This window comes from Rhinolophus hipposideros (genome assembly GCF_964194185.1).
Source record: "Rhinolophus hipposideros genome assembly, chromosome: 11".
Classification (NCBI taxonomy): Eukaryota; Metazoa; Chordata; class Mammalia; order Chiroptera; family Rhinolophidae; genus Rhinolophus; species Rhinolophus hipposideros.
The window spans coordinates 38304327-38331157 of NC_138057.1; the positions used below are offsets into that span (position 1 = coordinate 38304327).

Below are 26831 nucleotides of genomic sequence, written 5' to 3' on the forward strand. Positions count from 1 at the left end.
CTATCTCCCTTTAACATTGCAAACTGGGTGAGAGGTTGCAGTTTTAAATTGTACTTGAATGAACTAAGAAGAGTAGAAAGTTCAGGAATCTATATGTATTTTTTCAGTTTTAATTTTTTAAATTAAACGTATTGGGGTGACATTGGTTAATAAAATTATATAGATTTCAAGTAATTCTGGCATGCATCATTTGTATATATTGTACAGATTATAGTCAAGGTGACTGGAGAGTGAGATTCTTGGTAAGTGTGCCACGACAAACTAACTGTAAATATTCTCTTGCGTAATAGAATGAATATGCTTACTCTATGGGGTTGTCAGAGATTCAGCACATGATTCTAATTCCAAAGTCCTTAAAGGACAAGGTGGAAAGACGGAGTAAGGCCACTCTTTCCCCCTACTTTAGTTCATGGAAATTTTCTAATCTGTGAAGAGACTGTTGGTTTACTGGTCTTGAAGCTCATTGTCACCTTAAGTTTGGAATCGAATATTGAGCTCAGAAAGTTTGACAAAAACCTTTTTGTCAAGAGTTGAAGGCTGAGAAAAGGTTGGGAAATCCAACAGTTTGATGTAATTCCTGATAGATTTTGTTATAAATGGGAAAAATACAAAATTGTCCTAAGTGGAAGAGCCCTTTGGAAAGCTTATGAGAAACTAGGGTGGAATAGGGGCCTAGAAAGCCCAAACAGAACATATGAAGAAGGAAAGTAGTTGCATTTTAGATGGCTCATGTAGTAAGATATTTAAGCATCACTCTTATTTTTGTTTCAATTATATACGTCACAGACTCGTAGCTAGCTGGCTTGTTAAATGGGCTAAACTCAGTGGAAAAAACCAGGAGCAGCTTCGGGGGTCCTTTTCTTGCTTTTTTTCCTCCTTTCTTTTTTTTTGTTTTGCTTTTTTCCTTTGTGGGTTCTCCCTATAACTATAATTTGGGCAGATTCTTGAAATTTCTAGTCTTTCTAGGTCATTGCAGTCCAGTTTGAAACTGCAGTTTCTCATCCAGAAGAAACTTTTCTGAATGAGAAGCTTTTCTCCCATGACTCAGAAGACGGACCTCCTGTCAGTGTCTGCGTAGCACCCCCGTGTCCTTGCTGCTAAATAACCAGAATTTTTCATTTTTATTTCATCTTCAAGCCCAGATTTTAGGAACGGGTTTTAAAAGTTTGAGAATTTAGAAAATGTTCAATTACGCTTTTGTTTTCATTTTGAGTTTCATTTTATTCCAGTTAGTAGATGTAACTTCAGTGATTATTTTTCTTGGGAATTAGTTCAGTCTGTTACTTTATGACCTACAAAAAGGTTAATGTTTCTGCACATTTTTTAAAAGATTGTGTTTTCTCTGTCAGTGTGACGTGTTTTATATCTCTATTAGATTAAGTTGTTAAAAGTGTTAAACAAGTCTTCTATCATTTTCCTCTATGTTCTCCCATACGACAAGACAAGAAACCTAAATGCTCTTTTCTTTATGATATAACCCCGCCTCCATGGTCTATGTTATTTTATCTGAGGTTTTAGTTCCAATTTATTTTTTTCACCATCTACGCTTAATATAAAATAAGTTTCAACTTTTAAATTTAATGTTTTAAAACTAATTTAATTTCATTTTGTTATTTTTCAACATCTGCACTTAATTTAATGATGAACTTTACTTTTTCTTTTGCTGTTTGGGTTCCCTGCCTTCCTTTTGGATTCATTTTTCATTTTCTTGGAATACAGCCTCTGATAACCCTTTTCAGTAAAGCAAGTGATAAACATTCCACATCCTTGAATTACCAAAAGTGGTTTTACTTTGTTTTGACTCTTGAATGATGCACTTTCTCTGTAGAGAGAATTCTGTTTGGAATGATTTGCCTATAAACATTGGATGTGCTGATGTCACTCTGATTCCCATTCTGGCAATTTGCTGGTCTTTAAGATTTTTCTCTTCATTCTTGATGGTCTGAAATTTCCCTTAGAGATCTGTTTTTCCAGTTCATTCTCTTTAAGATGTAGTTCATTCAATATGAGAACTCCTGCCTTTCTTCCATTCTGGGAAATTTATTTCTCTCTCTTTCCTTTGAGTATATTCTTCTCTCCAATCTACTTTTTGTTTTGGCAACTTCTATTAGAAAAATGTTGAAACTTCTGTATATACTTTTGTATTATATTGTTAAAGAACGCCATGGCCCAACTTTGCAAGTCAATTCACTGTTACTGTTATAAGAGCCTCTTCCTCTTTCAAGGATGTAATGCTTTATCCTATTCATGTAAGGATACTAATTTTAGTTCATTTTATGTCATTTGTTGCTTAGTAATTCTGCTTCCTCGGGTGTTCATTCAACAAATATTTACTAAGCACACACTAGGATCCAGGCATTTCTGTAGTTGCCATAGGTTGAATTCAAGGTGTCTGTCATGGTATTAGCTTTTCTCCCGGACTTGTGATTCTGAGAGTGAGTTCATCCTTGTCCAGAGCTGACTGGCTCTGATCATCTTTCATCAACCGGGTATGTGTTATTTCATGTGCAAAGTGTCTTAAAATTGGAAAAGATTGACATAACAGTCCAGATTTTCAAAGTATCTGGGCATCTGAGACTGACCCCACTACGCTGTCCTTTTCTTTTTTCGACGATTGGATGAAGCAGAGTAGAGGCTGCTGTCTGAGACAGGACATGTTCTTCCCCATTATTAACATTTAAAGTATTTTTTCCCCCTGAAGGTTTCTCTTTTAATTTATCCTACAACCTTTCTATTGACTTCCAAATTTCACTTGTAACATTTTTACTGTTGAAGAACTCTTGTTCTCGATTTTCATAGCATGCAGTTCTTGTTTTGTGGATGTGATATCTTCTTTTATTTCTTTGAGAATGTTCATCATAATTTTTAGTTTTTACTTGTGTTTCCTTCTGACCCTACAGATTGCCTGTTTCTTCTAAGATTTTTTTTTCCAAGCTTTTTCTTCCCCATTCTCCTTTTCATAGCAGCTGTCCTCTAGTGCCTGTCGAACCTTGAACATACATTCATACGTCAGAGTGATGCTCTAAGTTGCCAGTTGGAAGATCTGGGTTAGGGTAGCACTTGTTGACTGATGAACTTCATCATAGGATGAACAGCAATGCAGTGAATGGCCTTTTCAGTTTCCCACATGTCATTGTGAGATTATCTTTCTTCTAGAGCCACTCCTTTTCTCTAGCAAAGAGTAATTCGGTCCTGCCAGGAATGGTGGGAATAGTACATGTGGCATTCTTGGCAAGATGACTGGGCGGGCCCTGGAGATGAGCCTAATTTTTTTTTTTTAAATCACTTATTTTCAGCCTACGACTCACCTTGTCATTTGGGGCTTGTGTCCTCTAACTACTCTCCAGTTTCTACAAAGAGTAAATCCCTCCTGCAAGGAACAGATTAGGGGTGGTTGAGTGAGACAATTCCCAGTTAACAACCACTTGCTTCTCTCTCTCTCTCTCTCTCTCTCTCTCTCTCTCTCTCTCTCTCTCTCTCTCTCTCTCTTTAAGTTGCTTTCAGTTTCTCATCCACATTCTCTGTCTTCCAAAGAGATGTTGAAATGTTTCTGCTATTCATGTCTCTTCTCATGGTCTTCTTGTTGGTTAATAAATTTTGTACTCCTTTACTGTTATTTTAGTGGAAATTTGCTAAGGAGATAAATACATGTGTGACCAATCTGCCAGGTTGAACTAGAAATCTGGTTGAATAAATTTACCCTGTTATGGATAGAAAAATCTCATTTATTCACTCCCAGATGCAATAAAGTTTGCATATTCTTAAACAAACTTAAAACATAAGAAATTAATTAGTACCACATGTTATGAATTCTGTAATAGAGAACTGTATGAATCTAGGATATCAAAAATACCAATTTCTCTAGCGCACATTTTTGGGATATCAATACTTTTGCCATTTACCTTAACTGTATTTCATATCAAGATGGCATACCTTTAAATAAAAACATTTTAAAATTGAAAACTAGAATTCTATTTTCATCTTTCTATGCCACGTGACATTCTGGGCACATGTGATCCGTGGTTTTTGTGATTTATTTTTAGAGGAGAACACTAAAGAATGGAACAACCACAGCTTGTTACTTTGGAACAATTCACACTGATTCATCTCTGCTCCTTGGGGAAATTACAGGTGAGGAGATGAAAGCATGATTTGGAGGCACAGCAAGCAAAGCCGGCCAGACCATGTCTGGCAGTGACTTATGCTTGTGGGCGGTCCTGCTTTTTAATCGTTAGAATTTGAGCATTGCATTTCTTTCAAGTAATTAGGTGTCTGTGTATTACTGTGGCCCTGAATGTTTTTTATTGTTTAAGTAACTTGATTATTTACTTACGGTTTTTGGTTCTAGAATGTATGAGTTTGAATTTTGTGTATTAATTTAGGGGGGAGCAGATTTAGTAACTCTAGTGATGGCAACACTTTATGATAATCAACAGACACATCTTAGCTGTTGATTAGACTCAGGGCACGGAGCTATATGCTGGGAACACAATGAAAAAGAACATGCCTCTACCCTTGAGGATCCAGACAGGACTAATTGATTGATAACTACACACATTGATTACTAATGTTAGGAACAGCTGTAGTGCTTTTTCTAAGATGTCTGATGTTGTGCAGAGCACTCTAGATGGACTAGCTCAGCTCAGCTGCAAACTGCCTTCTGAGGGAGTTATTAACGTCTTTGTGTTCCAGATGGATAAAGTGATGCTCAGAGAGGTTACATAACGTGCCTCAGTCCCACAGCTGGTAAGCAGCACTAGGTCTTGATTGAGGTTGATGGTTCTAAAACTTGTACCCAACAGAGTGCCGAGCGCAGAGCAGGTGCTGAGTAAATGCTGCTGGCTGATGTGCTGACGTACACTGACTGACAAAGGTAGTTTATGCCAATGGGCCTGAAGGGTGACACTGACGATGACCGTTGTCGTTTTTGGAGGAGACAGTGAGGACCCAGAGCTGGATCATCTGGGAAGACTTCATGGAAGGGATCTTTAAACTGGGCTTGGAAGGGAAGATAAAGTGGAGAGAGAGGAACATGTCCTTCCGACAGGGGAAATGACATGGACAGAGGATGGGGATAGGAATATCCATGGCAGACTCAGGAAGCAGGGAAGCGAGTAGCTGAAGCTAGACGACAGAACGCATTGCATGGCGGGTTGAGAGAGGAGGGTAGGCAGAAGGGATGGTGCAGACTGTGGAGAGATTTGAATATGCATCCAAAACTCACACAATGCTTTGAGCCATATGAGGTATGTCATGAAGGTGGTGTTTTAAAGAAGAATAATCTGATGGCCAATTACTGAAATGAATTACAGGGAAAGAGAGAGGTAGAAAGAGTCCTGAAAGATTCTTATGACACAAGTAGAGACATTGGAAAAAAAGAATTAACGTTGCCCAGTGTAGATTCAACTTTCTAGCTGTAATAGCATTCCTGTAACACCTTTAAGGAAGACAAGGTTTCTTTAGTGCTGAGGTGATAGTAGGATTAAATAAAATTCTTCACAGATAATAATACTGGTATTGCTACAGTTAAAAATAATATTGATATTACTTCAGTTAAGAATAAGTATCTCTTCTAAGCTTTATGTGCCAGACACTTTACATACATTACTGGATATATTTCTCGTAACCCTGCACATACATAGCAGAGAACACTGGGAACATACAGGTTTTGACCTTAAACAAATAATATCCACCATCCTAGAAGTAATCAGAGCAATAAGGAGTTCAATCCAACCGAGTTTGTCGAACTCCAGGGCCCATTTTCTTATCATTAGACCATGCTACTTCTTCTGTAGAACAGAGGAAGAATATCAAGAGGGTCTCAATCCATGGTACAGTGGTAGAGTAGGAGACAACAGGGAAATTATGAGTTGTGGAAAAGATGAGAAGAAAGAAAGAGAAGAAACAAGGCGTAGATATGTCAAGGTCTAATAGAGTGTTTCCCCGGGGCTCAGGCTGTCCCCTCTCTTTCCATGTGACGAAAAGGATAGTTATGACTTGAGTAAAAATATAGACAAATTGTATAAGCAAAGGGAAAATCTGAATAATACGTAAAAAACACCTAAATATTACCTGGCCAGCCTAGGAGTTAGGGTGGGGGAGGTAGTGGTTGAAATGATGGATGGAAGAATATTTACTACTGTGTTTCCCTGAAAATAAGACATAACCAGAAAATAAGCCCTAGCATGATTTTTCAGGATGACTTTCCCTGAACATAAACCCTAATGCGTCTTTTGGAGCAAAACTTAATATAAGACCCTGTCTTATTTTCGGGGAAACACGGTACTTAGAGAACTTAGCAGCGTTTCATTGTTACTGTTCTTAAGTGGTGAGAGGATGGAAGATCTTTCACATGCTCATTTATGTTTTCATAATGATTTTATTTAAATATGTTTTGAAAAGGTACTGTGTGAGAAAGAAATATGACTTTAGATTCTTTTTGTGTCTGCCTCACAGATAAATTTGGGCAGCGGGCATTTGTGGGCAAAGTGTGCATGGATTTGAATAAAACTGTTCCAGAATACAAGGAAACCACTGAGGAATCAATCAAGGAGACAGAGAGGTATGTTTGTCTTGATTTGTCTTGTGGGCGGCCCCTCTGCTGCACTGATGGACTTGGAGATGGAGAGAGGTTCATCTCTAAACTAGGTGAGATGAACACATATGTCACTTTGGGGGTGTGCCCAACGTTGTGAAATTTATCTGATCCTAAAAAAAATGCATGTCAATATTATTTTTGTATATCAAATTATATTTTTAAAGCTTCTGGGAACTTGTTATAGGAGTCCTAGGGTAAACCCCTTTGTAAAATGGTGGACTCTTTCTTGAAGTAAATGATTTACCCTAACCCTCTCCTTTATTATAGGTCTGAGCTTCTCCAGATCTATAGATTGCACTTGCTTTAAGTATATGTGGCCTGCTCATTAAATTACAGTTAACTCTTGCACAACCTGGGTTGAAACTTTTTATCTTACGTTGGGGTATTCTACTGATCCTATAAGTATTTTTTTCCTACATTTCTTTAATGGCTTTTCCATGGTGCCTTAAAGAGTTGACAAGGAATTGTGTTGTATATAACTCAACATGCAAAAGATATATGTAGAAGAAATTTCTTTAGATTTAAATCTTCCTCAAGACCAAACATATCCTGATGCAAATTTTAGAAGTCCGTCTTTTCTTTAGTCCCCAGGTCTCCTTCACCTTAAGTGTGTCCTCTGAAAAGGGTGGCTTAGGGGCTGCTGTGTGCTCCCAGACAGAAGGAATCATGCACCTTCCCCTCAGCAGTGACCGTCTCAACTTTTCTACGAATTTGTGTGTGTGGTCAGAGTAAACCTTAATTTACATTTGATTCTGAAACAAAGAAATACCAGAAGGCAGGAAGCTATAGCTAGCACATACTTCCAGCCAGAGCAGAATTAGCCATTTCCTAGGCCATAGAGACCGCACCAACCTTACAAGTAGAATTGGTAAAATCACCAACACTTTCACAGCTACCACTGGCCTCTTCCTTCTGCCTCACTCCACCATGCGGGCCTAGTGGGACTCTGCCTTTGGAAATAAGTGATGGGCTTGTGTGAGCAAGTAGCTTCCACTTTAGGGAAATTAGGAGCAGAAAGCCCCATGGCTTCTAAATCCCTCCAGGTGCACAGACCAGGACTCAGGCGCATAACATATTGCAATATTCCCCCAAATGGAGCTTAAGCTTGAGTGCTGTGGGAACACTCGTGAATAGCCCAGCTGATGTTAGATGACAACATCGCATTGCCCTGTGATTTTGCACTCCATCTTTCTGGCTGCAAATGAGAAAGCAGAGTAATTACTACTTGTTAATCTTTAATTAGTGGTGGTGAAACATGTGCAGTATTAGCAATGTTTGCATGGAAAATAGGACGTGGAAGGATCATGTTTTCACCCTTTCAAAATTTTTATTTGAAAATGCCTAAATTTTCTAACTTCCCATTTGTTGCTTTATTTCAGATTTGTGTCAGAAATGCTCAAAAAGAACGTAAGTAAACTTATTGCCCACTTGTTTTTGGATTGCCTTTGTCTTAGTTGTAGGGTTTGGTATTAAGGTGTTTGGCAGAGATTAATCTGTGTACATTTGGCTTATTCCATGTACGCAGAAGTATTTTCCTAGACCCTTAAATTGTTTTCACAGTGGACCCATCACCTCGGCTCAATGAGGTCAGGCATTTTTTGCTTTCGCAGTGGTTTTCTCTTCCTCTCCTCTGGAACCTTCTAATTTCACAGGACTGGTTTCTGGGGAGTTGGGGGAGGGCTCCATGGCTGTGACAATTGGTGGCAATTGGAAATTGAGGCACAGTTTGTTGGCTACGTTAATATTGGCTCCCGCCTCTTGTACAACCTGATCTGGTATGACACACAGGTGCTGTCCAGCCCTGATGCCCTTGCCACAGGCTGCTTTGGTCCATAAATATGTGCATGTCACATGGCCTGCAGGCACTCAGCCAGCCCTGGGGTGGGTGAGCCTGTGGAGGCGGTGCTGTTTCCTGCCCCCATCCCCAGCAGGCCGCTTTGTGGCTCCATCGTACAATCTCTTAGATTGGCAAGCCAAACCCTTCCCTTGCCGTCTTTTGAGATCTGATCGGAAACCATAGGAAACCTCAGAATTTCTTTCAATCTAACTTGGGAGACCTAAGTAGAACTTTCTGGATCCTTATTCTCACCATCCATTTATGAATTCTTCTTTCCTGCTTGGCCCTTCACCTCGGATGATGTCAGGGCAAATTCTTCAACTAAACAGTTCTTATGGCCAACATACTTCCCCAAGATCTAGAAAGTGGAATAGGCCACCACCACACTTGTAGTCTCCCCAGCACTCTCCTTTAAAGTTTCTTGTTCTGCCTCTCAATTCTCTTCATAAAGGTCACTTGTCTGAGCCTTCATGTGGTTGTGCAGCAGGGAGTGACTATCATTTGGGATAAGATCTTCCTCCACTGAACTTGGTGCTACAGAACATACTCTCCTTTATCCTCAGCCGTGAGCTGTTTCCATGAAACCCAGCACTCTACCCAGTCTTTGAAAGGGGGACTGTCCCCAAAAATGAAGACATAAAATCATCTTGTATGAAATGCACTTTGGGATATGCTGTACATTCATGATACCCATAGTTTCCTTTTCAACTGTTTTTTTATTATTTCCAGTATTCTAGAGTGAAGCCCATAGTGACACCACGTTTTGCCCTTTCCTGCTCGGAGACTTTGATGGGCGAACTTGGAAAGATCGCGAAGACCAATGATTTGCACATACAGGTGGGTGTTTTTCTCCTGTTTCTGCCACTGTCCAGACCTGCAAGACTTCACAGTACCCTAATCTGCAATTCTTCTACTGAGATCTCCTGGTGGTATAGCATCATGGGACACGGAAGGCTCTTACAGATGTCATCTAAATCCAGTTCATTTGTTTTTTCAGTAAGAAACCTACAGTTCTTTTTACTTTCAATTGTCTCTGATCAGGCTTGGAGAGATCAGGACAGCATAAGTAACCAAGCAAGATCAATGACAGACTGGTTTACCTCTTCTCCGTAAGATATATGTAATGCGTTTCTTTCCTACTTCTCTTTTATTTGCTATTTGCTCAGCCTTCTAATCTTTCATTTTTGAAGGAACCACCTATTATTTGAAAAGCAATAAGAACCTAATTTCCACTTTAAAAAATGCATTTAAAAGCCCTTTTGTTCCGAGTTTCTTAATTTAAAATCAGGAACAAAAAAGGTATATCTTACTTTGTCATCATGCGGTTGCAATTTAGGGATGAAACACTTTTTAAAGCTTCCAGCTACATTAAAATTGAGAGTTGGAGGCACCCCTGCCCCCATCCAAGCTTCATTACATACTGCACTAAGATCTTCCCTCTTAAGTATTGACTGTCTTATAACAAAGGGCAAATCAGGGGAAGGATAACACATTGATTCTTTATCATTTGTAGGGTGGAGGCTGTTTTTGTATTTAAGATTTATCTTTTAGGGCTCATTAACTGATCTCATCTTTCCCCATTTTGTTTACTTTCTTTCTTTCTTTCTTTGCAGTCTCTGATATTTAAATTTTTGATTCAATCCCACACAATTGTAGGGGAGGAAAAAGTTTTCCTCGGCCTTCTTAGGGTCCCTGTCTGGGTCTGAAAACTAAACTGACTTAGGGCGGGCACCTCTCACATGTGGGTTTTATGATCTGTTTCAGGGGAGAAAGAAGGGGTAATGTTAGAGTGACCTTCCTGGTTCTGTCATTTTCTCAAACTCCTTCAGCTTAAGGTGGCATATATTTAATATGCCAAGACGCCATATTTTGGGATAGTGTGTCCTGAAGCTCATCAACACACAACAAAATCAAGCATAATCCTTGCTGTGGATGTGTGTATGTGTGTATTTACCCAAATTTATCAAAATGACATAATCATCTGGTTTTGCTTTCTTCTCTTCTGATGCCCATGCATTTCTTCAGTGGTCTAGGATTTCCTCAAGGCCAGGGATAGAGCTCATCCTGTAGGTGGAACACTCTGTTTTTAGAAAATTGCTATTTTTTTCTTTTATTTATGCATACTCTACCTCATGGGCAGAGGGAACCAGCGTTGCCATTTTTGGAAGTGGTAACTTGCTCATGAGTTACTTCCCATAATATATATTCACCACCAGTTGGTCTGAAATGATTTTTATTTTAGGCAAGGGATTGGTATGGTTACTGGTTACACTTAAAGTGTTGTGTCTCAAAAACACTTTATGCCCTCTCACCTTTCATGGTGCTCTGGAGAAAGATTGGTGTGGGGGCCAGGCATCACTTGTTTTGCTTGAATGTGGATTCCTATGGGCTCTTTCTTGGTGACTGCAGGATTGTCTTGCTCAGTTATTTTCCAACTGTTTTCTGCAGAAGAACCCATTCTGGAAGCCAAAAAGGGGGACAGAATGGGGACAAGGTCCCAGAGTCCCAACTCTACTTCCTTCTGAGAGGCAGCTTGTTTATTTATGCCTTTTGCCTGCTAGATTTCTATGAATTTTTATCAGAATAACATTTCCAAAGTTAAAATAATTTGGAAAATCACTCATATAGTCCAACCTTTTTATTTGAGAGAGAAGCAAATGGAGCCTCAAAGGAAAGAACTAACTTGCCCTAAGCCACCTAAATAGGGTCAGAACTTGAGCTAAAATTCAGCTGTCTTTGTTCAAATTCCAATTTTCTTATGAGTGACCCATGCTATTTGTTCTTTTGATGGCCGCTGAACTCTTTTCTTAAACATCCAACACCAAAGGAGGTAGGTGGCCATAAATAGCTAGACTCTTAACTCTTCAAGGAATACGGTTTATTTTTGTTTCTTCTTGCTGTAATTTGGAATTTGAAAAGACTTTTTGAAAGAACATTACATGGGTAAAATATTACATGTTTATGTAATTACCTACTCATAGTTTCTTTGTCATACATATGTTATATACATGATACAGAATTGTTTTAAATAAGACACATGTATGTACAATCTTCATTGTCTTTCTATGCGGTGCCTCACACAGGCAAGTAGAAACCATCCATATCATTTGGGGGTAGGAAGTATAATTTCTAATGGTATTTTACATTAAAAACTTGAAAATATTATTTCTTTTCTTGCAGAGTCACATAAGTGAAAATCTTGATGAAATTGAAGCTGTGAAAAACTTACACCCTGGTTATAAACACTATACAGATGTGTATGATAAAAACAATCTTCTGACAAATAAGGTAAATTGCACATCATGACATAACTTGTGTGAAGTAGGGCATATATCTAAATGTGAAAATCTCAGTAGGAATCTTCAGACCTCTATGAGAGGTGCATTTCCCAAACTAGAGTAAAGCTCCAAGTGTGCAGGTGAGTGTGTGTGTACATAGTAAAAAAATGCACCTGAAGTTTTCATCCCAGTAAATACATCTAAAAGCTTCATTGTGAGTGTGAAAGTCATTTGGTCCAGGACATTTTGAAGTGTTTATTAAAATGTAAATGTGCTTTCCTTTGAGTTAGCAGATCATTTCTAAGGATCCATTCTATAAGGAATGTGAATAGGAATGTTAACAATATATGAAAGTTAAAACATGGCTATCGTGAGGGATTTTTAGATTATAGAACATCCATAATCAGAATTTTATCCAACATTTACAAAGAATGAGTGATTTTTCCTGAGGGAAAAAGCAGCAGGATTTTTCACTTTTTATTTTTAAACTCTCTAAGATTGCTTTTTTAAAAAATGAATGTGTGTTATTTTTATAATTAAATAATATTCAGTTAATTAAAATTAATGTGATGAGGAGAGACCTCATTAGAAAAATATACTCCTTGGCCTTCAATGAAATGTACAAACTGCATGGAGAATTGAACAACTGCAGCCAATAAATTCTTAGGGACAATGTGAATGGAGATGTGAATATGATTAATTTGAAAGGTTAATATTCTGCATAAATCTTGTAAACCTTCATCTTCTTCCTCTATTACATGTATTTCCATGTGATTAATAAATTAACCTTCAATTTGCATGTTAATTTTATTTGCACAGAGGTAAGGAAAATTATATTTTAATAATAATTCTGTGGCCACTGAACCATGCCCCCCAAGGGAGAAAGGAGGGACAAACAGTTCTGAAAGTCTTATTCAGGAAAACCCACAAATATTACCAAGACTGAAAAATAAGAGAAGTCTCTGTTGTGTGCAGTAGCCTGCCTTCTTGGATCAGTTTTACCTTTTGAATGTATGCTTATAAGATATTACATTGCCTAATTTTTATGAAAATGTAAATATAGGTGATGAAATAACTAAAGTGTGTTTGGTTATATGTACCAAGAGCATTGGTTCCTATATCTAACTAGGAGCAGAAATAAAGAACAGCTCTTTCCAGGATCATTTCCATAGCTTCTGTGTCCTGAGAAAGGAAAGCTGACTTCTAGAAAGTTCGGATTAGAATAGGAACGAGTACAGCCCCACCAGTTGCTCACTAGACTTAGAAAAGAGAGTAACTTGGTTATTTTCTAAAGTAGAGATGAAGGAATCATAATATGTTCAAACTGGATGGATATCCTGTGTTGTACATCACCTGTACCAACCCTCCTTACTTTATAGATGAAAACAAGAAAGAGGTAAGATGCACAAATTTGCTGAGACTTTTGTGATCTAATGTTTTTACAGGCCTTTTTGAGATGTGACTTGTACAGAGTGATTTATACAGACGTGTAATCATAAATGTTCTTGTAAAGATGCTAACAGACAGGTCACAACTTCTCTCTGTACCCACAAAGTCTTGTGAGTGAAGACTAGTATAAGCATTTTTAAGTGGTAAACTCCATATAGGACTCTCTTCTCTTCAGACAGTGATGGCACATGGCTGCTACCTTTCCGCAGAAGAACTGGACATATTCAGGGACCGAGGAGCATCGATCTCGCATTGTCCCAATTCTAACTTATCGTAAGTCGGCAATAATTGATTGATAGATTATGAATGTCTGGGTTGCAAATTAGCAGAAAACAAATACCTTTGTTTTCTCAATCATTCCTCCAATATCTCTCTTCTCTAGTTATGTTTGATTGGGATGGGGACTAGATAGACAGAGGTGCACCTGTGCTGTAGTGGGGAGAAAGAGAGCACTTCACAGGACATTTTTGGCATAGCATGCATTTGAAGAGAACCACATCTCTTAAAATTTCTGAGTTTGCACAAAACAGGGAATTGGAAAAACGATGGAAAGAGTTCAAAACCAAGAGCATTCAGAATTTACAGCTAAGGACTGACAGGGCACGTATGTCAGCCAGGCGTTCCAAGGAGAGGCTGCTGACTTCCCATTACTCTGTGTTGTACACACACTGGAAACATGCAAACTAGAAGAAATGGTGCAGTGCTACGGGAAGAAAACACCCTACGGTATATGTCACACTGCTGGATCTGACAGGAAGTCAGCTCACGTGGGAGGGACCTTGTCCTCTGGTAGCTCACCAGAAAGCCAAAGCTTTATTGATGACTGGTTCTTAACGTTTTGAATGGTTATATATCCATAAGTAAATCAGGTGAAAGTTATGGCTTGTCTCTTCAGAAATAAACCCAAAATTATAAAAATGCTGCATCTAATTTCCGGGAATCCTTATGTTCCATGATGCTAGGTTAAAGATCCATGCTCCAGGATTAGATACAGAAAGGAGCTTTCATTTCTGGTGCTGGTCAATCCAGAGTAGCGCTCCTACCTCTTAGAAGTAGGGTGGGATGGATCGTTCACATATTCATCCAGCAGATTTATTTAGCTTGCTTGATTTTAGGGTTTTTTTGAGGGTTACTTTGTGTTCTCTTGTTTTGAGTTCTTGTACAAACAGATCATAAGACAAGGATTGACACACAAGTAGTTTATTTGGGAGGTGATCTCAGGAAACACCTTAAACGGGGTGAGACGGAGAAGGGAAGGAAGTCAACAATGCATCATTAGCCGAGGTACCACTTTGGGCTCCTGGAATTTAATCCTTTTGGAAAATTCAGGGAGCCAGTGTAGGAAGCAGACCTCAACGTCATCCTGCCCAAGGGGTGGGGAGCTGGGGTAGTTACATCCAAACACCCATCAGTGATTGGAGGATTGCTGGGTGGGGGTGAAGAGGCATCGATTCCCTGGAGCTCCTGACCTTCCCCAAACAAGGGCAGAGCAGGCTGTCGCAGCTGAAGAGAGCCCCAGGCAAAGAAGTGGAAGTCCTGGAAGTTAGAGTACAGGGACTTTGTGAATGAGAAAGTGATGTGTCAGTGGCAGTATGGGAAAGGCACAAGAGTCTCGGCGATTTGTTTCTGGAGTGTTTTAAGAGGTTCCAGAGGCTTCTAGTTTTTCACACTGATTGGTCACACATGACCAGGGATCTTGCCTGTGTACAGCTTAGTGACCTTATTATGGCCTAATGGCCAGGAAGGGGAAGGACTTCACATCCCTTCCATTAGTTCTGTAACATCTAAATTAAAACATGATCCAGTTTTGCACATTGAGGGTTGAAGTTCAGTTTATTTATGGATACATTTCTGTTTAAATGGTCATTGCTACTCTTTCTTTAACAACTTGGAGAGCTTTACTGCATGTATGTTGGGGCTTTGAAAATTATAGTATGCGCATCTTTGAGCAGACCTCTTGGATCTTTGCATCTTTTCAGGATTGCTTTAGTTTTGTTTCTTTAGAAAGGGGGCACATCTGTTAAGCTCAGGGTCACGAGGTCTAGAATTCAGCTGAGGAACCATCTCTCCCAGGGGCAGCTGTCCTCAGTGGCAGCGTTTGAATTCAGGCCCTCACTCACCAGTCCGCACCCCCTTTTCCTGTTATACCCCCCTTTTTGGATCTTGCACATTGTTAGTCATTCAAGGTAACAGATTGTTCCAAATTGAGTGGAAAGGCAATGCTTTATAATTTCTACTTCCTAACATACAAGGATGGGTTGGTTAAAAATATATTAAAAACTGGGAAGACTTTTACCAGATTTAATTTCTTCATTAATTTTTCCTTACACATGACCCCCTGCTTCTTCTTCTTGCTTGTGCTTCTTTGTATCCTGCTAAGATTAACCTTAGCCCAAGGACTCACACTCCTTTATGATCCCTTTTTACTGCAGGACTCAGATGGTCTGATTGGGCTGATGTGTTTGTGGCAGCATAAGAGCCGATGTGAAGGGAAACACCATGTCAGTGACATTCTCATCATTACTGTCTGCGTCCTTCTCTTGTTGGAACCACTCGGTCTCCTTGTTCTGACCATTTTCTCTCTCAACAGGCTCTGCAGCGGCTTTCTTAATGTGCTGGAAGTCCTGAAACACGAGGTGAAAATAGGACTGGGTACAGGTTAGTAGTTTGCCATTCGGAGCCGTAGCAAAGTGATTGATTAAGTACATAACTTTTAATGTGACTAATTTTCAGATTCCAGTGCTATGTTAAAAAAAAATGTTTGGTTTTATTATCTGGTAGTAATATCTTGAGCTAATAAAATGGTGGGTTTGGAAGCCATCGGAAGATGTATGCAAAGGAAGACATTTTGATGTCACTAACCTCCTGAAAGCTTTTACTCACATTTACAGTTCAGACTAGACTATAACGGATAAGCCCTTCTAAAGTGTTTTAGAGATTCTTTTTAAAACGTCCTTGATTTTCCCCCCTCTTTTGTTTTGTCCTGGCTAGGCTTTAATAGTTTGGATTTGTATCTTTGTAGTTCTCAATAATTGTGTGATCACAAATACTGTCTCAAAAGAAAATGATCTGACCTTGCTGTAGTGAACACAAATTTCATCTATGCTGGCATTGCGAACTCTGGGTTATGTTGAGAACTTGCTCTGCTTTTAAGCAGCGTTTAACAAAATGAGATTCCATTCCCATGGGCAGTCTGATATTTGCTAGGCTGAAGGACGTTCTTTGTGGCTGATGAATTTCTCATTTTTCATAGTACATTTTAATTGTTTTTTCCTGAGTGTGTGCCATGCTACTCACTTGGAAAGTGTGCGTCAGGCCCAAATGTCTGGGCATATCCGCTGTGAGCCTGTGTGAATGAACTAAAAAAACAAAAAATGGTTGAGTCACAAGGACTCTTTTTTGGTTCATGATGCATTTGTCTTCCTGATATTTAAGAGTATCAGGATGTTTGCATATTGACTGATGGTTTTCATCATTTTCTGCAAGTCACAGTTACTTTTATACCGAGCAATTCATTGATAAGATACACAATAATACAAAAAGATTTATTAATGTCTTTAAAATAGGTGTAATACCTGGATATGGACACAGGTATTAAGGCTGAAAACCAGTTATTTCACCTTCCCAGTAAAGCATTATTGGAAAAGAAAAAATGGCCAAGAGTTTTTATTACACGCTTTAGGCAATTAATGAAAAATTTAGCAGACATGCAAAAATCAGATAGGTATTCTTTCCAAACATTCTAGTTTGGTCTCTGTGATTTAAATGCATCACATGACTTCCAGTTCTTGACTTTGGGTTGTATAGCCATGACCAAAAACAATTACTTAAAGCTTAAAAGTAATATACTTAAAGCTCTGTCACTTAACTAGCTGTAAGACGTGGAACAAATCAATTTTCTAAGGCTTCATTTCCTAATTTTGGTAACAACACCAATTATGACAATGTCTATCTTACAAGCTTGTTTTGAGGCTCAAATGAAAAAAAAAATCCATATGAAGTGGTTAGCACATACTTGGTACATTGTATTAGTCAATAAAAATTAGCTTAACAGAGAAAGAGCACTGTTGGTTTATTGACCAAAAGTTTGATTAAATGTGGTGTATTTGCTTATTAAGTTGGACGATACTGTTGAACTTTACATAGTCTCTGTCGCAGTAGCTACCCTATGCTCCACTATTTCTTAAACATGACCTTTGTGTATCAACTTGTCCTTTACTTATAGACTTTAGAAAATTATTTAACCTGATGCTATGCACAGAGAGTACGTCCAAGAGTGGGTCGTTTATCATATCTATAACGAGTGTAGGCAGATCTGGACTTTCTCAAGTGTTAGATAGGGGAAACCCACACAAAGCTTAACACAAATATTGCAAAACAAGAGAAAGCGGTGTCAAAAAGAATAAAAGGATGAGCACATTTCTGCAAGCAATCTTCTTCAGGATCCAGAAGAAAAGTTCAGAAAATGACCATCACCGTTGGAGTACAAGAATACGTGGCACTTTGAAAAGACCTCAAGTTGTGATGGGAAAGGAAATTTTTTAAAATGAAAGGAGGACTGAGAAAAGAACAAACAAATAAACAAACAAGAAGCAGCATGTAGACTCTCATTCACAACTGGAGGGAGGGTAAATGCTACAACCACTTTGGAGAACTGTTTGGCAATTTCTTCTAAAGTTAAATATACATGTACAAATGAACCAGAAATTCCATTTTGGGGTATGTACCCTAGAGACATGAACACTTATGTTTGTTTGCAACAAGAGTTGTGCAGGAAAGTTTATACCAGCTTTACTCATAATAGTCCCCCACCCTCAAAGTCTCTCCTCCAATTTAAGGCAAACCCCAAAATACCCTGAGGTGTGTTCTGTATTCTCTCCCTCTTCCACTATCTTAATAAATTAAGTACTTGGGCCACTAACTCCCCTTCACCATCCATTGTTATCTCCTCCCTACTGGATTATTCCTGTCAGCATATAAATAAATATTCCTTAGTATCTTCGGATCTCTTAAGCAAAGGAATGAAAAAACATATCTCTCTTAATCACACCCTTGCTCTGGTTCCTGTCCCACCTCTCTACGTCCCTACACAGCAAAACTGCTTCGAAGAATGGGTACCCACACTGCTACCATGTTTTAAGCACTTTTCCATTCCTCCATCCACTTCAGGTTGGCTTCTAGCCTCACCCTCCATGGTAACTATTCTTGTCCTTTTTCCCCTGGGCTTTTACCACTGTGATCTCTTCTGCTGCCAACTCCAAAGGACACCAGTCTGATCTTATTATGTTGGACTTCTGAGCAGTATTTGCCATGGTTGATTACTCTCTCCTTTGTCCAAACAGTCTTATCTTGGATTCAGTGAAACCACACTGTTCTCATTTCCCTTCTTCCTGTTGCCGGTCCTTCTTTCTCTTCTCTGAAGGCCCTTTCTCCTCTCCTTGGCCATTCAAAAGCTCTCCTCAGGGTTCAGTCCTAGTCTCTCTCCTCTTTTTACTTTATCCTGTTCTTAGGAGACTTCATCCTCTAGCTAGGCTTCACATGATTACGTGTTGCAGATGACTCACATATCCAGCTCAGACTCCTCTTTGAATTCCAAACCTGCATTTTCAACTGCTTCATTTCTCCCTCCTCCTCTTTGTCCCCTCCTCATAGAAACTCCGAAGTTCGTTATACCCCCACACACATTTAAGCCTGGTTCTCTTAAATGGCTCTCCTTTTCAAGAGAATTCAGTTTCTCAAAGTAGAAATTTGGTCATTCTTTGAAGCCCTCTGTCGCCTTACCTCTCCCCCATGTCTAAGTGTGTACAATGCCCGATCTCATGACTTCTTACTATTTCCTGAATATATCCTCTTTTCCTATGTCAGCCACTACCACCTGATGGAAGCTGCCCTTGTTTCTTGCCTAAATTCCTGCATTAGCTTCCTAATTGGTCTCATATTCATCCTCGGCCCTTCTAATCCTGGCTTCTCTTTTCAAAAGAATCACAGTGAAAATCCAACCATTTTACCCCCTCCTGCTTACCACCCTTCAGTGGACTTTTGAGTGTGCAAATCTCCTTACAAGGACAACAAAGCCCTACAAGATGTGATGCCATCCACCTCAGAGCTTCATCTCCCACCACTTTCTCCTCCCCACACTGGCTATCTTTAAGTGCCCTCTGAATCACCCTCCCTTCTACCAAAGGACCTTTGTGTATCCTGTCCCTCTGCCTGGAATACCCTTTATGCCTGTCTGTGCATTGCTGAATTCTTCTCATTCCTGTGTTAGGTTAAATGTCATTGTCTTAAAAAGGTCTTTTCTGACCATCCCGTCTAAAGAGGCTTCCCACCTCCATCTACTCTGTCGCTAACCGAACACAGTTTAGAGTTAATATTGTTTTTTTGTCTCTTTTCTTTCTCTTCCACTATATAGTTAGCTCCTATGGAGCCCATAAGTTCTATTTATGAGTGCTTAAATGAATCAGGCACAGAGAAGGCTTAGTAAATGACGGTTGATGAATGAATGCATAAGAAATGAACACACATATAAAATTATTTCCTTTTACCTTTTCATTGCCCTCTGGTTCAAGTTTTTACTCCTGTCTGGTTTGTTTGTTCTTATGTTGACTCTGGTAAGCAAATGATAGTGCCATTCTTTATAATGCTGGTAGAGGGGCACAGAGTTGGGGATAGATTTTCTGGGAAAATGCATCTATTTTTCTCCACCATTCCCCCATGAAGCTTCTACCCTGTGGTCCTCATTTCCCCAGCATTTATGTTACTTAATTGGATTTTTTCAGCAACTGTTAAGATAGGTAATATTATTCCTATTTTCTGAGAAAATTGAGGTTTGCAAGTACTAAGTAACTGACCAAATGTCAACAAAGCAAAAAAGTTCCAGATCCACAGTTTAAAACTAGGTCAGTAAAACATGATGTTCGTTATTTCACTTTTGACTCCATCACAGTGCCTCTTGTTATATGCTAAAGTAGGGATTCTACCTGCATTAAATGTGTTGCAGAGGCAAGAGAAGCCACTGAGGCAGGGCAGGGATCAGGAAGTTACTTATCACAGTGGAAATCCCTGGAAGAAAAGCTTGACTAAATACCACGGGTTGTGTGGTCCAGGGGTCATTCTTTGATCTGCACGATATTGTTCCTTTGTTGGCAGTTACTTTATTAACATGACAACTGAGAGAATACAGGATGATTAAATCAGTTAAGACAGCGATATAATAAGACAGCTCAAAATTTTCTCAACAGATTGCATAGCATTGCTTCGTAATCTATTCTTATTCTTTCTACATGGATAGTTTTGATGAGATATTGAGACAAATATTACTTTCTGTCATAGTTTACAAAACCTGTTATTATAACTCGAGTATTTAAATCTTCCATATTCACACGATCCTAATGGCATTGCTTTTCTTTTTCTGTTTCTTTCCAGTGTTTATCCACATACTTTTAAATATATATTCAATTTTTACATGTTTCCATGCCATATAGTGATAACATTTTCATTTTGCCTTTATGTTTCACATTTTCTTTGTTCAGGCAATAAAGAAACGGCAGTGGACAAAGTATTTCAAAGCTTACTGTGTGTTATTCCCAAATCTTATTTGTTTTCTTAGTTTGATGCTATGGTAAAAAGAAGGTTTACTAGATGATTACTAAAATGGACTAGCAACTTAAGTAGATGTAATAAAACTGGTTAAGGAAGTGAATGATCCTTAGGCAATACTGTTCTGGTTAAAGAAAAGCATTTTCTGAAAAATATTTCATGCAAGTTTATCTAAGGACGTGCAAGATAGTTGAACATAAAATTGAACTGCAATGTAGGATTATTACTTAATAGGCTATTATTATTACTTTTGCAATATATATAGGCACTTAGAATTATAGATCTACTTAGAAATGACAGAAGGAATCCTTGAAGTATAAATTGTATTTTTTTTTTTTTTGGCTATACTTTTCCTCTAATAAAACATGGTAACTTACTTGACATTTATTTATACAAACTCATGTAATAACTCCTATATTTGTTCTCATCAATGGTAATATGTCAATTTAAGGTTTATGAGGGACATCATTTTTTAAATGATTAAAAATCTCATTCCTCATCTGATGATGCTAACATTCATATAAAACCGTCTACATCAGCATTGCTCATTTATTGTAATTATTTTCCAGAATGTATCAGTTCATTCTAAAACATCTTTCTCTAAAATTGTCATAAAGAACTGCCTTTTTAATTCCCAAAGTTCTCATCTGAATTAAAATAGAGGTAGGACAGATTTTTAGAGCATAGAACTGTGAGCTTATTTTAAATTTCATATTATGTTACCTAAATTATCTTTAGAACTAGGCAGGCATATTTGACCAATTTCTGTGAAAGTTTAGGGAATATTCAGAGATAATAATTTCTTCTCTTAACTTTATTAACCATTTGTGCATACTGTACTGGGTTGAACTGTGCACCACCCCCTCACCCCCAAAATGTGTCTACCTATAACATGTAAATATAACCTTATTTTGAATAAAGGTCTTTGCAGATATAACTAAGGTAAGGATCTCAAGATGAAATCATTCTCAATTAGTGTGGGTCCTAAATCCAATGGTGAATTTCTGATAAGAGACATACGATGAGAGACATGTAAAGACCCAGAGTGAAAAAGGCCATTTGAAGATGGAGGCAGATGTTTGAGTTCTACTCCTCAAGCCGAGGAATGCCAGGAACCACCAGAAAATAGAAGAAATGAGAAAAGAGTCTTTCCCTAGAGCCTTTATAGGGATCGTGGCTCTGCCAACACGTGAAGACTTCTGCCTCCAAAGCTGAGAGAGATTAAACTTCTGCTGTTTTAAGCCACGAATTTTTTTGTAATTTCTTGCAGCAGCACTAGGAAACTAGTACAGGTGTACCTTTGATACTAACTGCAGGTTTTGAATTTCTTTAAATGTTAGTCTGTGTCTATTCTGTGTTTATAGATAAGATCTTTTCTCTGAAGTATATTAAAGTCTAAATATTTGTCACTAAAAAACATAAACGCAAACACACACACACACAAGAAAACGCCAACCTTATATACGTAATATTCCATTTATCTCATAAGGTTACTGTTTGGCTTTGTTTTATCTACCATAGATGTGGCTGGTGGTTATTCATCTTCCATGTTTGATGCAATCAGAAAAGCAGTGATGGTTTCCAATATCCTTTTAATAAATAAGATAAATACAAAAAGCCTCACCCTCAAAGAGGTCTTCAGACTAGCTACTCTTGGAGGCAGCCAAGGTAATAACCATTTTACTTCTCTCTCTAACGATGTACAACCATACCAATCTGTGTCTTTGGGTGCAGTATAAAGGTATATGTTAGTGGCATCAGCAGGCATCCAAGATTCTGTTGCATCTCACATAGCATACCCCAAACTTAGCAAGTCAATTACATGTTCATGCATGTAGTGGAGGCATCATTCTTTCGGCAAGCTCTCTGTCTTTGGCACAAGAGAGGTTCAATATAGACTTATATTAATTGTTTTAATGGGTATTTGTATTGGTCACACGCATGACAAGTTTTTTAAAAATAGTCAGTTTTCCATTGAGTCAAGTAACACGCTCTCTATTGGCCTGAGTCATGATGATGATGATGATAGTAAAAGGAATAGCCAAGGCTTACTGAGTTCTTACCATGTGATAGGCACTATGCAACATGCTTTACGTATGGTGTTATTAACAACCACTGTTATTAATTCCTTTTTACCAATATGGTACCCAAGGGAGGCTTACATAGCCGTCAAGCTATAAAGTGCCATGAAATCAGAAAATCTGTTGCCAGCATACAAGTTCTTACCCTTCCACTGTGATACCTTCCTGTCTGAATCCCAGCTTAGACTATGCATTTTGTTTATATATTTAAGTACACTAATTATCCAAGTCTCTTTAAACGGAGAAAGATATAAAAACATAGTTGGTTGATATGCAAATATTGTTCATGAGCTTTTCCCAGTTCTCACATGTAACTGTATTTTTATGGAAAAAAATAGAAATTGGTAATTGTATGGCTTTCACTCACTTTAGTATTGTGGTATAATCTGGATGGATGATAGTGAACATAGCATGAACCGTTAGGTAGCCAGTGAGAAATAAAAATATAGATACAGAGACAGATATAGATATATACCTAAATTTATAATAGTTACTCTGAGTCTTAGAAATGAAGGATGATGGAGACCAAGAGTAACCTGGGAAGAGAAATTTCCTGGCTCTTCTTTGAATATTTTGGGCTATGATGAATACCATAAAGAACCTTGTAAGAAAAACAAGTAGAGATCATGCTCTTTGCATTTCCCTAAGTCTTAGAATTTCATTTAAAGTTCCTCTTTTTTTTTTTTTTTTAAAGATTTTATTGGGGAAAGGGAACAGGACTTTATTGGGGAACAGTGTGTACTTCCAGGCCTTTTTTTCCTTTTTCCCAAGTGAAGTTGTTGTCCTTTCAGTCTTAGTTGTGGAGGGCGCAGCTCAGCTCCAGATCCAGTTGCCATTTCTAGTTCCCGGGGGCACAGCCCACCATCCCTTGCGGGAGTTGAACCAGCAACCTTGTGGTTGAGAGGACACGCTCCAACCAACTGAGCCATCCGGGAGCTCAGCGGCAGCTCAGCTCAAGGTGCTGTGTTCAATTTTAGTTGCAGGGGGCGCTGCCCACCATCCCTTGTGGGAGTTGAGGAATCGAAGTGGCAACCTTGTGGTTGAGAGCCCACTGGCCCATGTGGGAATCGAACTGGCAGCCTTCCGAGTTAGGAACATTGAGGTCTAACCGCCTGAGCCACCGGGCCGGCCTAAAGTTCCTCATTTTAAATCACTCATTCTTTTAACAAGTGTGACATTCCCCATCCCCATCCCCACTGAGTTTGTGCATCTGAGTCCATGCAGTTGGTTAACCATCTTATTTTCAAGGTGCAAATGAGTTGTATATAAATAGTGTTTTTTTATTGTTGTTGTTTTTTATTCTAGACTCTCTCTGAGTTGCTTCATCCTGTGGCTGATCAAGCTGGCAGGGAGTGCTTACCAAATCTTTTCCACCTTGCTGTATAGCTTTCATATCTATTTTCTGGGCCTCTGGGCTTACTGTTATGGAATTTCTTCTCCTTAACTTGTGTCTCTACAAGAGTCTGAGTGCAATGAGATGGATGGATCCCTGTTTGAAGTGTGGCATCTTCCCGGCTTGCCACACTTCATATTCGACATGTGCATAAACTACCTTCACAGAGCCAACATTTGCTCCAAAGGCAGCAAAACTGTGTTCCCTAAAATGCATTGGAGTTGCTTACCAGCTCAGCTGGGCCTCTCTGCAATAATCTGAATTTAGATCAATTTACAAATTCACTAAAAGTAATTGTGTCTTTTTTGGTGAGTTTATGCCTGAACTCGCCAGGTTCTATTATAACAAATTGCTCCGTTAGTTTATATATATTATCAGACTCTGACAAATGAACCTGGTTATCTGGCCTATTAAACACACAATTTTATGTTGAATACAGTAATTAAAAACTCATATTTGTCATGCTTTTTTGTCGAGGGCAAAAAGAAGTAGAGTGTAATCGGTGAAGGAGAAGAGAATTTCCAGTGATTTTCTATTATATTCAGTCCTTCCCCACACAATTAGTAGAAGTTACCCAACTGCTTTTAACACTTCTAATTATTTTTGCACCCGCCTTCCTGTAAGAATTATTTCACTGGAAAAGCTTTCTTTTCTGAGAATAAAAGAGTTACCCTTTAAATAACCTTCTAAGAATAAGTGGGATTTCTAAGTCAGGGCTTAGAGCATTGTCAAAAGAGTTCTGGATATCCATACATAAAAATATAATATAACAGGTATTGTCTAACAGGGATATGCAATCCAATATTTTCACATTGGACTATATCCTGTCAGTGATAGAACAAAACAAACACATGTAACAATTCAAATAAATAATGCTGCATTCCAGTTTACTCTCCTTTTATGCATGCTTCCATTTAGTACTTTGGTCATGTACACTTTACTCAAATTACAAGCTTTAACGAGCTTTACATTTAATACCCTCATTGACCAGGGAAGCCAATCACCCCCCTTTTTTGAAACTCAACCATAAAAATGAGAGATGTTCTTTCTCGGCATCCAATATTCATGGAACATCAATTCTATCTATGAGATGGATCGAGTCAATGGACGTTGTTGACCTATGCTCTATTTTAGAAAACCATTCTTCTCTGACTATCAGAAAATCTTTGAGGTTACAAAGAAATAGGTCTGCTTTCAAAAGGATTGGGACTAGTTATGAGGATCTATTTACTTTCCAAAGTAATTTTTTTTCTATTCAAAGGAGTTAAACTAAGGAATGTACGATGGATATGCCTGCATTGGCAAATATGCAAAAGGGTAATTTTATTTATTCAAGGTTCATTCCTCTGCCATGAAAATAGACCTTGTCAGCTATTTCATAGAACAAGAAGAACAAAAAGGGCAAGAAAAGGATTTGGAGTGTTGAGGGGAGAATAGGAGGCGAAAAGAAGAAAGATATGTCAATTGTCATGTTTCTCAGAGGGATGAACAAAAATCATATAAATTATGGTCACAGTGATGAAGGGAACTGTTTTTATTCTCAGATTTTGCTTTCCCTGTACTTACTCACTTTCTGTAAGTTGAAATCTTATAACCTGTTGGAATGAGAGAGCTTTTCTGCTTCACTATTAAAATACTAATTTTTTTCTAGTGATGTGTTGACCGATTCTGTCCTTGCAAACTGGGACATATGCATGGTCTGATGGCTTGAAATACTAACTGTTTGTTAATTTATTCCACCCTGTAGCCCTGGGGCTGGATAAAGAGATTGGAAACTTTGAAGTGGGCAAGGAATTTGATGCCCTCTTGATCAACCTCAAAGCATCTGACTCTCCCATTGACCTGTTTCATGGGGATCTTGTTGGTGATATTTCTGAAGTAAGTAAAAGAAAGTTAATCAAAAGGGATTTGTTTCATGACGTAGTCATAATAGCTTCCCTGTAGAAAAAAATAGAAATTGAAACATTTTAATGGCATGAAGGAGAATCTTAAAAGGAAAGCAAGGTTCTTTAAGTTATTATAATTCCATGACAATAATGTTAGCAATAATGGTACTAACAAAATACTTGTATTTGGACTATATTTGTATATTTGAATGTATTTGCTTATAAGAAGCCATAATAGAGCTAGCACTTATTGAATACACTTGCTATGTGTTAGGTGGCCTGACATTAAGCACTTTCATACGCATCATTTTTGTTTAATCATCAAAACTATTCTTATGAGAGGTGGGTGCTGTTGATATTGCCATGTAATTTATCGGTCAGTGGAGCTTAAGGGAAGGTAAATGATTCACCTAAGGTTTCATGGCTAGTGATTACTAATTAGTAGACAGAGTTGGGATTTCAGCCCAAGACTTTCTGACTTCCAGAGTCTGGGCTCTTGACCACAATGTTACACTAATTTTCTTAATTATAGGAAAATGAGTTTTAATACTTTGTTCCTCTTATTATAAAATGTTTTCCTACGTATAAAATAAATTGGTTCTTCTTACTTTAATAATAATTCTTTATAAGATGTTGAGCTTTTCTAACGAAATTAATTACCATTTATAAATTGATCCACTTATGAAAGTAAATGTGATACTAACTATAAC

The 26831-nt window shown here is 38.3% G+C and overlaps 1 protein-coding gene across 2 annotated transcripts in view; it reads left to right on the forward strand.

Annotated features, from left to right (window-relative positions):
• The window catches only part of GDA (guanine deaminase), an 80883-nt gene that overhangs the window by 48718 nt on the left and 5334 nt on the right, over positions 1-26831 (forward strand). For both annotated transcript variants that reach the window (XM_081067225.1, XM_081067224.1), the window contains exons 4-12: positions 4044-4131; positions 6457-6562; positions 7978-8005; positions 9165-9272; positions 11616-11723; positions 13338-13435; positions 15753-15820; positions 22283-22429; positions 25983-26113. In XM_081067225.1, coding sequence (XP_080923351.1) covers positions 4044-4131; positions 6457-6562; positions 7978-8005; positions 9165-9272; positions 11616-11723; positions 13338-13435; positions 15753-15820; positions 22283-22429; positions 25983-26113 — 882 coding nt within the window. The remainder of the gene's footprint in view (positions 1-4043; positions 4132-6456; positions 6563-7977; positions 8006-9164; positions 9273-11615; positions 11724-13337; positions 13436-15752; positions 15821-22282; positions 22430-25982; positions 26114-26831) is intronic.